The 12,771-nt window shown below is 35.9% G+C and overlaps 1 protein-coding gene across 3 annotated transcripts in view; it reads left to right on the plus strand.

Annotated features, from left to right (window-relative positions):
- The first annotated feature begins 1,950 nt into the window (after nucleotides 1-1,950).
- myom2a (myomesin 2a) overlaps nucleotides 1,951-12,771 on the plus strand; it is a 41,952-nt gene continuing 31,131 nt past the window's right edge. For 2 of the 3 annotated variants that reach the window (XM_017432115.3, XM_017432114.3), the window contains exons 1-8: nucleotides 1,952-2,084; nucleotides 2,916-3,044; nucleotides 5,480-5,572; nucleotides 5,975-6,110; nucleotides 7,242-7,396; nucleotides 7,781-7,873; nucleotides 9,894-9,982; nucleotides 10,069-10,107. In XM_017432115.3, the coding sequence (XP_017287604.1) occupies nucleotides 2,938-3,044; nucleotides 5,480-5,572; nucleotides 5,975-6,110; nucleotides 7,242-7,396; nucleotides 7,781-7,873; nucleotides 9,894-9,982; nucleotides 10,069-10,107 (712 nt within the window). In that variant the 5' untranslated portion in view covers nucleotides 1,952-2,084; nucleotides 2,916-2,937. Of the gene's footprint in view, nucleotides 2,085-2,915; nucleotides 3,045-5,479; nucleotides 5,573-5,974; nucleotides 6,111-7,241; nucleotides 7,397-7,780; nucleotides 7,874-9,893; nucleotides 9,983-10,068; nucleotides 10,108-12,771 lie in introns of all 3 variants that reach the window. The other variant, XM_017432116.3, reaches the window with a different exon arrangement.

Consider the following 12,771-nt stretch of genomic DNA (forward strand, 5'->3'; position numbering starts at 1 on the left):
GTCTTCGATGTTTTTCTCTTTCTTACTGTTTATTCATTGTCAGGTGCTGTTTTTATTTTGTTTTTTAATTATGTAAAGCACCTTGAAATGCCTTGCTGCTGAAATGTGCTATACAAATAAAATTTGATTGATTTTGATTAAGTTTTCTGCTTACTTAAAACCATTGTGGACCTATCACTCTCTATCCCACTGTGTTTTTGATACACAACTGAAGACTTCACCAAGACCCCTCAAAGACAATCCATGTCTTGGCTAATTTTTATGTCATAACCAGTGGTGGACGAAGTACTCAACTGTAGTACTTGAGTAAAAGTATTGATACTCATGGTCAAATCTTACTCAACTACAAGTAAAAGTTGCTTGGTCAAAAATGTACTCAAGTTAAAGTTCTGAAGTACTCACTTTTGAAAATACCTAAGTATTTAAAAGTACATGCATTTAAAAGTACTTAAGTATTCAAAAATACAAATTAAATTTTTTAATATCAGTATGTTGCTGTATAATTTTCAGAGTAATTTTACAGAACCTTGTAACTTTCAGAAACCACCTGATGTACTGACACGTAGAAACACTCTGCTACAACTTCTACACCACCTGTAAAGAACTTAAGCATAAAAAAAGTATTTTTTTGTGTTTTTAGACAAAAAAATAAGTATGTTTTTGTCTACAAACACACCAAACCAGAGAGTCTTGATTCTTCTCACACTTTCACTATGGAATAGAGGTTTAAGGTTGAATCTATTACCACGAAGTAACGACTAGTTTACTAGATATGTAGTGGAGTCAAAAGTACAATATTTGATTTTGAAATGTAGTGGAGTGAAAATTATAAGTTCCCCCCCAAAAAATTACTCAAGTAAAGTAAAGATTCTCAAAAAATGTACTTAAGTACAGTAATCAAGTAAATGTACTCCGTTACTGTCCACCACTGACTGTCATCTACTGTCAAGGGGGCCTAATTGTAATGCAGTACATTTGCAATATACTGTGTTTGTTATAAAAGGGCTGGGCACTGTTTCCATTTGAATCTATTAGTAAGTTTAATTCATATATGTATGGATGAACTGACTGGGGGCGGGACTGTTGTTTAAATTTGTAGGCCTTTTCTGTGACAGCTGGACATTTGCAGATGTAACTCAGGTTTGTCTTCTTTTTTGTCACATTGTTTATTTTTCCATCTAATGAAAGTTACCTCATCTTCCACATTGGCTGTTTAGGTCTTTGGTGTTATCTGGTAATGTATTTTTATATTGCAAAACTGTTTTTTTGTTCTCTTACTTTAGGACTCTAAGTAAGGAATGCACTGGGAGTGTGGCAGATGAAAGTCCACAAAAGAAAAAAAGATTTCAGTGTAAATACATGACAGAGGAACTGCTCAGCTCATCAAAGCAGCTTTCATTCACTTCAGTGTGACGTTTTCTCACATTGACGTGGCTGTATTTTATCCATCTAAATCCTTTCTTGTGTATTTTTGTTATTTTATTTCTGCTTGTGCAAACAAAAATAGCAGCAGCTCTTGTACGAAGCAGGGGTATCACTGTAACGCAGGACTTGCTGTTAAAAATAACCAGACCACTGGCTGCGAGTGTTGAGCCAAGGAGGACAGGTTGTCTCAAGAAACCTAAAAAGGTTTCACAGAGCTCTGAGTATGGGAACCGGCCACAAAATAAACTTAAATTCCATTTAAAATGTTGTCATAAATAAAGCATTGTTGTTCCAAAAATGCAAAATATTTTATAGATGATTTCAGTTTTTCTTTGTGCACACAGATTTCTCTTCTTTAATCCTTCTAACATTTGAGTCTTAAAGCCTTAAAGTTTCATAAAGGGAGTGAATGAAACATAGCTTCAGATAATGTATTTATTTTGCAGGTACAGATTCAAGCTCTTCATCTCCAAACTGCAGAATGAGAATGAAATTTAGGGCTAAATTCTATATATAGTCTAAAGTGCATCCATACATGGGGTGGAAGGGGAACGGCATTCCTCTGATGAGAGGGTAATATTTTTGTTACCATCAGCAAGTGCTTCCCAAGCGGCATCAGGCTGGTCTGCCACCGCTTTGCACTGTTTTAATCTCTTGGGGTGAGTAACTTTTATTATTATTTGCTGAATATTGGGTTTATTTTATTGAATAATATTTTTTTAACTGGAAGTTCAGTGTAGGAAGAGAAGTTAAGCTGTCAAGCTTGAGACAGGTGAGATATTTAGCTAAAATAAATTGCCTTACATATCTCTTGTGTGGGAAGACCAGAGTAGCAGCAGTCTGTAATCTCCCTGAGCAGAAAGTCCGTTGATACCAGGGTATTAAGAGGTTGTTGACCCTTATTTCTTAATTTGTGTCAGCTAAACACACTTAGATAAGAATGTTACCATGCTGATTTATTTTATTTTATGACTAGTGGAGTGGAAGAAATGACAGGTTTACATTTGACCCGTCTTTAATTAAAAATAACCTTTGGAGTTTGATTACTCTGATTTCAGGCTGGTTTTAACAAAGCAATGTAGGGAATGTGAGCTCCTGTTATTAACTATTGTCTTGGTTTCTCTAATTGTGGAATCAGCAGACTAATGCAGGGTATTGCTAGCTGAATTCTGTAGGGTTGCAAAAACAAACAAAAAAACTGGAAGAGGCTAGCTCTAGAAAAAGGCTAAACTGCTAAATGTCATTAGTGTTTTAGAAATTTAGCAATTAATCCGTACCTCAGATTTTTTTTTCTAAAAGCCGAACCAGTGACTTTGTTGAGGTATGATCACAATAAGAAATGTGACACTTTTTATGAACTGCTAATTTTGCATATTCTCTGTAATGTGTGCAACAACAGAAATGGTAAAAGTGAAAAATTGTATTGATACTTTTAACTTGATTAATGCGTTTGGTGTCCCCTCCCACCCTCCCCTGGTGCTTTCGGTCAGGTCTCCTTGAAGTGTTCCCATCATGGCCTCCAAAGTCATACCTTGGTATAAGAAGAAGCATGTGAGCCAAGTAAAAACTGATTATGCTTATCATCATAGTAAACATGTTGTCAAGCAGCAAACAGAAAGGTATGAAGATGAAACTTTCCTGCTGCTTTGTAAAGCTCTGCTGCTTTGCCAGGAAAACAAATGTGTTTGCTGAGGAGCAGATCTGTTGCCATTCAGATTGCTGCCCTAAATTTGTCTGCTTTCCAGCTAGATGTCTATTTGTCTTGAACAAATCACCTCATTACAAAGTGATGGATGCGAACAGTGCCTGCGACTGAGCCTAAAGCTGTTATTAAGATAACATTGAAGACTGATTCAGACTGATTTATGAGGCTAGATTATTGTGTAGTTTGGAATTTTCTTCGATTGCTCTTAAAAACAAATGTTTGTTTTATCTTTGGTGAGCAACAGCGTAAACTGACTGTAAATCACAGACATTACAAAGGCCAATGTTATGTTTTTCACAATTATGTTTTTGGAAGATCAAACTGGTATTGTTGGGTGATACTTCCAACATCATGTTACCACACAGTCCATCCCTTATTTTACTGTAATTTAAACTTGATTAATGAACTGTGTCTACAGTAAAGAAGAGGTTTAAAAGACCACCATTTGTGCTTGTTAAGTAAAAAATGAAGCTCAGCTGATTGTGTTCATGTAATTTTACTCATTTTTCAATCAGATTACAGATAATTTTGCTGTAAATTGCTGAACTCTTTGTTCTTTTGGTTTATTTTGCTTTAGAATGAGATTAAACTACTGAAAAAACTGTTCTATTCAAAAGCATGAGTAACACTATATTAGGGTTATTGATAAGTTTGTGATCCAGAAGCTCCGGAGTCCAAAGCAATCATGCCTTCAGGAAGTGGTATTCCTATTTATGCTCTGCTGCTTTTGCCAGGAGTCATATCTGAAGTTAAAAAGTGACGTATATGTGTTTTTACTGAATTTCCCTGCTGTTCCTATAGAAAAGCTTTGCACCATACTTGGCTCTCTGTATGCTCTGCTACACGACAAACTGATGCTAACTTTGATGCTTGTGTATACAATAAATGTGTTATTGTTTGTCACTGATAATTGAACTGATGCATGCCATGGTTCTGAGCCATTACAGTCATGTTTTGATTACCAAGTCTGCTGCCGTTTTGTCATGAAGCATCTGTCTTATGTCAGGCGGCTCATACCGACACTAAAATCTGACCTCCACCTGATACCAGTGGTCAGAGCTACAGATGGTTACATCAGTGTGAAGTTTATCTTGAGACAAGAAAAATATGAAGGTCTGGATCCTTTTTAGAAACACACCAATCATACAGTAGATGTTTTCAGACCAAGTCTTATTCCATTTTTTAATTTATTGGTCAAATTTGTACGCAACACCAACTACTTTTAGTACTGAAGCTGAGAGGTATATGCTTAGAGATTTATGTTGAGATAACAGAGCTGGTTTTCTTAAGATAACAGGTTAATATGTTTATTTTGATTTAAAATAGTTCATTTACTTGTGAGAAGTGAAAAAGATTTTTGAAGCACAATTTTAAGGAGTACTTTTTTTATCAGAAATCTGGGCAGTTATGTTAGCCACTGGTTCAAGCTGAAAATGTCTCATCAAAGAACATCCATCACTGACCAGTGTGTTGCTGTTAAAGATCATTTCCAAGTGGTATTTTTTTTAAAGCTTGCTTTCTTTCGATAATATCTTAAGTAAACCAAGATTCCACACATCCATCCATTTTCTTTACCTGCTTCTCCTATCTGGGTGTCAAAAAGCTGGTGTCTATCTCCAGCTGTCACTGTGTGTGAATGACATCCTGGACAACTGTCCAGTCCATCACAGGGACACAGAGAGACAAATGAGACAAACAACCATTCACACTCTCGCTCAGTTTAGAGTTACCAGTGAACCTAACATTCATGTTTTTGGTCTGTGGGAGGAAACTGGAGTACCCAGAGTAAACCCACACATGCACGGGAAGAAGATGTAAACTCTACACAGAAAGGCCAGGAGGTGAACCTGTGACCTTCTTGCATTGAGGCAACAGCACTAACCGCTGCTCTGCCATGCCACCCTAAACAAATGTTGTTTACCCAAAATGAAATAAAACTAGCTTGGTTATCTTAAGTTAATGAAATTGTTCATTTTTGATCTTGAAAAAAGTCACTTCAAAATTACTCTTTTATAATAAGCTTGAATATATTTTAGTTAAACTATCAAGTGAATAGCTTCAGTATTTATCACCCATTATATTTGGAACTTCTAAAAATAAGCTAATTTTAAAAAATCTGCAGAAGTCTTTAAAACAATTTCAGCCAAAATGTCTTATAAACACATTTTGTTGGGCATTATTTAACCACAGTATGTTTATTTAATGAAAATTTAAGCAATTAGGAATTGCTCTGGTGGATCTGGTGGTCAAGTCTTTTAACCAGCTGGCAGCTTCTGAAAAAAATCAAAACCTAAAAATTGTTACGGCAACTTCATGTCTGACTTCTTCACATGGCCTCTCCCCCAACAGGAAATTCAGCTCTAAATCAGCTAGCCAGGTGCAGGCTCAGCCCACTGAGGCTATGGCAGAACCAGCCTATACTATACCGGTTTTCCGGCAGAGGTGAGTTCTCACAGACTGCAGTTCTGTGTTGAGCTATTTTAGGGTAAAGGTAATACAGTAATGAACTAGGGTGATGCTATCAGACCCCAGACAGCACATTGCTTTTGTATTACCAGCTGTTTACCTTGAATTACCCAGAGCCACTGGTTAGACATAGAAATAGAAAGTTTGATGTTAATCTGCAGGTATTGTTGTTTTCTGAATCTGTGCTTACTATTCTTGTTTTACTCACTGCATAGATGTGTTTAAAACAGTTAAATATGTCCTCATTATAAAGTTAATTCATAAAAAATATATTGTCTAAAGTAACTTATATTAAAGAAATATGTCAGATAAACCTATGGCTTCCACTCAGCAATGCAATAGTTTGATGGTGTATAAATATGCTGTATGTGTTATTAGGACTGCTGAGGACACTGAGGAGTACCAGAGAGTGAGCTCAAATGTTGGAAAAGGACTAGTTGTTATTCAGGAGGAGCTTCACAGGATGAGGATGGCAACCAAAGCTCAAGTGGACAGTCTTGCTATCCAAAAAGAAGTGAGTAGTTCCAGGAACACCACACTGTGAAAAATGCATTTAATGTTCTCATGAAATTGAAACATAAGAAGAAGAAAAAAATGCAAATAGTTTTTTCAACATTTTTTTTTCAGTTGTGCATATCTTGTCATTTAAGCACAGTAGTTCTGTTGACACTTTTGACCTTTCTGAAAAGACTTTTGCTCATGTACACAAAATTGATCAGATAAACAAAATTTTAGGTGCAAGAAATGAAATGTTTCTTTCCCAACTGCTTGTTCTTTATTTGTTTGTAACTAATCCAACAGTTTGTAGATGCTTTACGTCTTCTTGTGTATTATCATTATCAATCTCCAGAATCTCTGGAGCAGGTTAGTACTAAAAGTAGCCACTGAACACATTTTATTAAAATTTCCAGAAAGTAATCACTGGATCTACATATACAACTGAAAAACCACTGGAGACATTTAATATTTATTATTTATTGAGCTAAACCTTGATGTTTAGATGTACATTCAATAAGGATTTTCTGATCATTTTGTTAAAATCTGTTCAGTGGTTCATGAGTAGCAAACACAAAAATTGCTACAACTCAAGTCAGTTTTACAGATATTGAGCTAAAATTTGGTGTTGTAGTAGCTGAGAGTCATTCAGAACACATATCCTGACCATGGCACCTCATTATATCATATGAGATTGTGCATAACTCTGTCATTTCTCAACTGAACATAGTTAGTCTAAAACTCTGGTATGAAAGGTTGCAAGCAGTATGCATTCCTTCAAGGTCTTTTATTGTTATTTTGTTTAGGTTGGGCTTAATTTTGTTTAGCAACTGTAATTCCAATGAACAAAAACAACCATCCACTTGTATTTTTTTCTTCATCATGTACTAGACTTATCGTAGATATCTATAAACATAAATAAATTAAAGTATCCCATTTTCATAAAGCTTCTCCAATGATTTGTTCACTGTCAAAATAGAAACTGAAGATTTATACTTTTCTGTAGCTACATTTGTACAAAAAGCATTGTCAACTCTCTTTACAGGTTAAAAAGCAGCACTGTATCACTGCCTGTGTAAGAACAAAAGTTATTGTTCTGTAAATGCTGCAGTCTTTAATGGTTTCACTTGAAATGCTTTTCACTCTTCAGGTTAAGGACATGATGAAAAGAAGGGGGGATTTGTTGGAGGAGGTTCCCAAGATGCCAGACTTTCTGGTGGCCCTGCGACCACACACTGTGTGGGAGAAGACCCCAGTCAAGCTTTTTTGCACAGTGGAAGGCAACCCAAGGCCTATTGTCAAATGGTCAAGATACACACAATGAGTTGTATTTTACATTCGTCTCTCACTTTTCACAGTGTCCTGATACATGCTCAATAATCCAGGTAGAAAAATCTGATAAGGTTAAGTCAAGGTCCTCTGGATGATTGGTTCTTAGATGATATATTTCGTCTTTTATCCAAAAGACAGTGACTTTTCATAGTGGTGTTTTTTTCTGTGCTAGTTTATGATGACACAGATTCTAAAACGTTGTAAATATCTGCCGCTGTTTAGGTACGCAACAAATGGTGCTTTTTAGATGAGTGTATTCCAAACACATATTTACTTATATTATACAAGTACAAATCTCTGTGAAATGGAAATGGCAATATTAGAAGAAAACACATCTGCTGAATTTGTTTTTTGTAGGTATAAAGGAGGAGTGCCAGTCGACCCACTGAACGCTCCAGGAAAGTACAAGATTGAGAGCAAGTATGGAGTCCACAGTTTGATCATTAGCAGGTATATAACACACATAACTCTGAACAGAACAATCATGAGTGTTTGTTGTTGTTCTTTTGCTAATTAAGCATGAATTAGTTCATTAAATTTGAATATTTTTAATGTTTTTACTAGGGGTGATTTTCTTACTTTTGTATTTAAAGTGTTATTCTGGCCAATGTAAATACCTGTAAAGAGGGAAAACAATGTGTTTTAATATTTTTAACTTAGACCTTTGTTCAGTCAAACAGCTGGCACATTGACTCTATTGAATCAAGAACAGTGATAATATAAATGGGGTCATTCCTCAGACAGTAAGACTGCTAAAATTCCAGTGAAACTTATCAGGACATAAAAAATGTAGATTTGTTTTAGTATATTGTTAATTTATGTGAAATGACAAATATAAATATAAAAGACAGAACTACATTTTTCTCATTGTCTGACATCAAATCAGAATTTTTTATTACTTTCTTCAAAGTAACAAGTTAACATACACTAAGACTCCTATGCCTTTTAAACAATTTGTTAAAGGCCAGTTAATGGTGTCATGGCTTTGACACAAGGTGTCATGTCCTGCGGTCTGATGACACTAAAAGTGAACTATTTGACCATAAAGACCATTTGGAGGAAAAAAGGAGAGGATGGCAAGCCTGAGAACACCATCCTAACTGTGAAGCACAGAGGTGGCAGCATCATGTTATGGGGTTGTTTTTATTTATCTTTAAGAGATTATTTTGTTGCTGAGTTCTGTGTTGTTCACTTTTGCCAGAACTTGATTTTTATTAGTGTGAGTGGCCAAAAGACCAAATAAAAACAAAAAAGACGAAAGGATTATTCGAATGATGAAGAAGGAAAGGTTTCAACTAAGAAGTGTAGATTTTCTACCACTCTTCCTCAGTTTTTACTGAGTTGTAATAGTATGAATGAAGATGGTTGCAGCCTAGCCTGCTCCTTTCCGCCATCTTCAAGACCCCTCAGCTGTTCATGCTGAAGTGCTGACCTTTGCGTCATTCGAGCCTTGAATTCCTCTTACTGCATGTGCTCCCATTTTCTCTCTCTGTTTCTGTCTCTTCCTCCTTTACTCCTTCCCCCTCTTTCTCCTTGCCTTTCTTTCTGTTTGAAGCAATGAGAAGCTCAGATTTTATATAACAAAGTTGCTGAAAGGATACTGTCATGTAGAAATGTATGGCATTATTGTCAGAAGTGATCATTTTTCCCATTCATAGTGCAAAAAGAAGAAATCTTTGTTAGGAGGTCACAGGCTTTATGCCCTAACAGCTGAGAAAATGGATCATCTTAAAATAGTTTTCTGTGGGGTGAAGGTCACATTTCTTCCTTCTATTCTCACCTAAGACGACTCCTCAGTTGTGTCAGAGTGCAGCTTCATTTAACCGCACTCCAGTTATTAGATCAGTGCTAAAAAAATGCTATACGTGCTAGTGGGCTTTACATCTGACAGTGGATAAATTGTGACTGCACCTTTGCAACACACAGCCTTTATGATTTATTCCTAAAGTTTAACATTTAGGGGTTCTGCTGTCTGCTACAGAAGGGGTGCTGGTAAACTTCCTACCAACCCCCTTTTTTCTGAAAATGTACTTTAACATCCACAAAATTAAAATTTATTCATTCTGTCTTTAAACAAGAACAAAAACATACAAAACAATTAAAACGAGAGATTGAAGACATTAGCTAAAGCAATGGTTACCAACCCTGGTCCTTGAGGGACACCATCCTGCATGTTTTAATTGTTTCCCTGCCTTTTAGTATGTCTGATGTCTGCAGAAGCCTGTTAACCACTCACTCATTCATATCAGGTGTATCAAAGCAGAGAAACAACTAAAACATGCATGATAGTGTTCCTCGAGGACCAAGGTTTGGAACCACAGACCTAAAAGAGGCCTGAATGACTGATCAAAAAATAACATAGGTGACCATATCTATACAGTTTTCAAATGCACAAGCTTTTAGTTTACTGTGTGTCCATTTTTCACTGAGTTATTGTTTTGTCTTGTTTTTGTGCTGTCTCATCTTGAAGGTGTGTTGTGAGCGATACGGCTGAGTACAGTGCTGTAGCAACCAACCAGCATGGCACAGCTACCAGCAAGGCTACAATTATTGTGAAGAGTAAGCCTCTGTCCGAACCACTTTCAAGAAGACATTTTTACATGGAAGCTTTGCTCTAAAAAAATATGAAATTATTTTCTTCACAGGGCCAGGAGGAGCTTCAGAGTCCTGCCAGCTTGGTCTTGGTAAGAAAATGCTCTAACTATAGAAGAGTTATTGCAGCTAATTCCCAAAATCCTATCAGTTAATCATCTAAATTAAGAACAAATACCTACATTTTGATGCAGGTGCAGTATTTGATGAACTATATAAGAAATGAGAAGAGAACCAAGGTGAAAAGAAATGTTAAAACTGCTGTCAGTGGCGCATTATGGTCACCATGGTACCAACACACCTGTGTTTGTCACTCCCTGACTGCTGAGTTAATGAGAAGCAGGCACATTCAAGCCTCAATCAAACAGTCGCTGTGCAAATCTATATGTTGGATTGTACAAATTCTTGAACAGTGAGCGACAGAAAACTTTGATAGTCACATGTGATTTTTTTTTCTATAGTGCTTTATGCAGGAGATATAGCAAGGTAAAAACTCTTCACTTCCAGTTTTGAAGACAATATTCACTGATATACAATTTGTAAAATATACCAACAAAATTGCAGGAGTAGAAAAAGTTTATTTCCAAAAGTATGAAACTTTTAGAAATTTCAAAAGGTTGGTGTGAGATCATCATTTCAGTTGAACATTTTGTGGATAAATCCACAGATTTATCCACAAAATGTTCAACTGAAATGAAAACTGAAAATCATAAAACTTTAAATGTGATTGTGTAATAACCGTGAAATGCTATCATTAGGCCAGTTCAGACATGTGAAGTCCAACTTTCTGTGACTTGTTTAAACTTTGAATTACGTTTCTACTGTAAAGTCTCCTTGAGCTGTAAAGCTCCAAAGATGGATGGGTTTTCTCATGTGTTTTACCAAAATCCCATTAATCCCAGCTGTTTTCTTTTGTGTAGATTTTTGTAAATTTTATGTTGTATGACATACCATTACCAAAAGTCTTAGCGCACTATTCTCAATCACAAAGCACATTTTTCTGTATAATCATGTTTTAATTCAAAACTGTGCAACAGAATACAAGACATTTTTTTAATGGAACAGTAAGAAGGGTACTTTAATGCTTGTTCTTTGGATGCGATTTTAAGATGGAACCAGTTCATCAAGAGTGCAAACTATAAATGACAACTGAAGAGACTCAACTTTTTCTTCATCTGAAGGCATTCCTCTCCAGTTCATGCTTAGTTTTCTGGCTAAAGTCTTATATTTATTTGTTTTTTTCTGTGCTTAAACCATCAACATATATTATACCTTTATATATATAATATATATTTTTTATGTTGATAGTTAAACATAATGTCGTAAAAATGAATGAAGAGAGGCCCGCACACTTATTCCTCAGCACAGGGCTGATTTATTAACAACATTTTGATCCAAACTGAATCTTTGCCATGTCAAAAAAGTTTTTGCAGCCCAGTGCCTTTGTCTGTGATGTGTGTGTAACTACCTCCCCTTATTTAAACATGTCTGCCATCTGCACTATAGATTAGGGGTGTAACAGTACATCTAAATCATGGTTCAGTACGTAGTTAACTCTGAATGAGGCTTGTGATTTAGTACAGGTTTTGTACAACAGGAAAGAGAAACAAATGCCAAATGCTAGTGTTTCCTCCTATTATTTTCCTTTCTTTTTTCAAACAGATAACTTTTACAGATGCAGAGGCAGAAAATAAACCACCCTTGTTAGTGATGGTATAAGTTAGCAGGTCATTTACAGCAAGGTAGAGTTTGTCAGCTGATAACTTTACTATAAAATAAAAAAGTCACATTTTCATTCAATCTGAACTGTAAACCATAACCCACAGGCCATGTGTCAAACTAAAGGTCTGATGAAGATTTTTCTTAAAAAATTCCCAAAAAAATATAAAATGAAATATATCAAAAACCAAAGAGTGCTTGCTTAATCCGACCAAGATGTGCTGCAAAATAGAAAAGCAATACAGAATTGAACATCTTCCGATGTGAAAATACAAAATAAATAGAATGTGAAACACTCAAATCTAGCTTCTCAGTGGGGTGAGGTCTATTGTAAAACAATGAATATCAGGGATGTTAAATAAATTTATAAATGGCTTGCCACATGAATTTTCAAAGCACCAATTCAATTATACAGCTGCTTGCCAAACAACTCTCTTCTCTCTCCACTGCAGCTCTCCACAATCAGTGGCAAGGCAGAGCTTTTCCCTCACAGCTAATGGGAATTAAACAGGCAGGACTTCAAGCTTCTGAGAGTTATTCAGAATCACTCATGTTTTGTTTGATTTACAGTGCTTCAGATAGTATTTCCTCTGCTTAGTACAATTCAACATTTATAGTAGGTAAGCGCCTCACTATTATTAAAGGCTGAGGCCAAATAATTTCATAATAAACACAATCAAAATTTAGGAAAAATAATTAATACCCATCAACTAACTGTTTAACTTATACAAAAACTGTATTTTATAGAAAACATGGAAAGTTAATGTTAACACTTTAGAGTTTAATGATCCAGAAAAAAAACAAACACTTTAGAGCAAAATGTAGAGTTTAGTGTCATAAATAGTAAAATATAATGCAGATTATTACACCATCCATCCATCCATTCATTGTCTTCCGCTTATCCGGGGTCGGGTCGCGGGGGCAGCAGCCTAAGCAGGGAGACCCAGACTTCCCTCTCCCCAGTCACTTGAGCCAGCTCCTCCGGGGGAATCCCAAGGCGTTCCCAGGCCAGCCGAGAAACATAGTCCCTCCAGCGT

Source organism: Kryptolebias marmoratus, linkage group LG3 (genome assembly GCF_001649575.2).
Source record: "Kryptolebias marmoratus isolate JLee-2015 linkage group LG3, ASM164957v2, whole genome shotgun sequence".
Classification (NCBI taxonomy): Eukaryota; Metazoa; Chordata; class Actinopteri; order Cyprinodontiformes; family Rivulidae; genus Kryptolebias; species Kryptolebias marmoratus.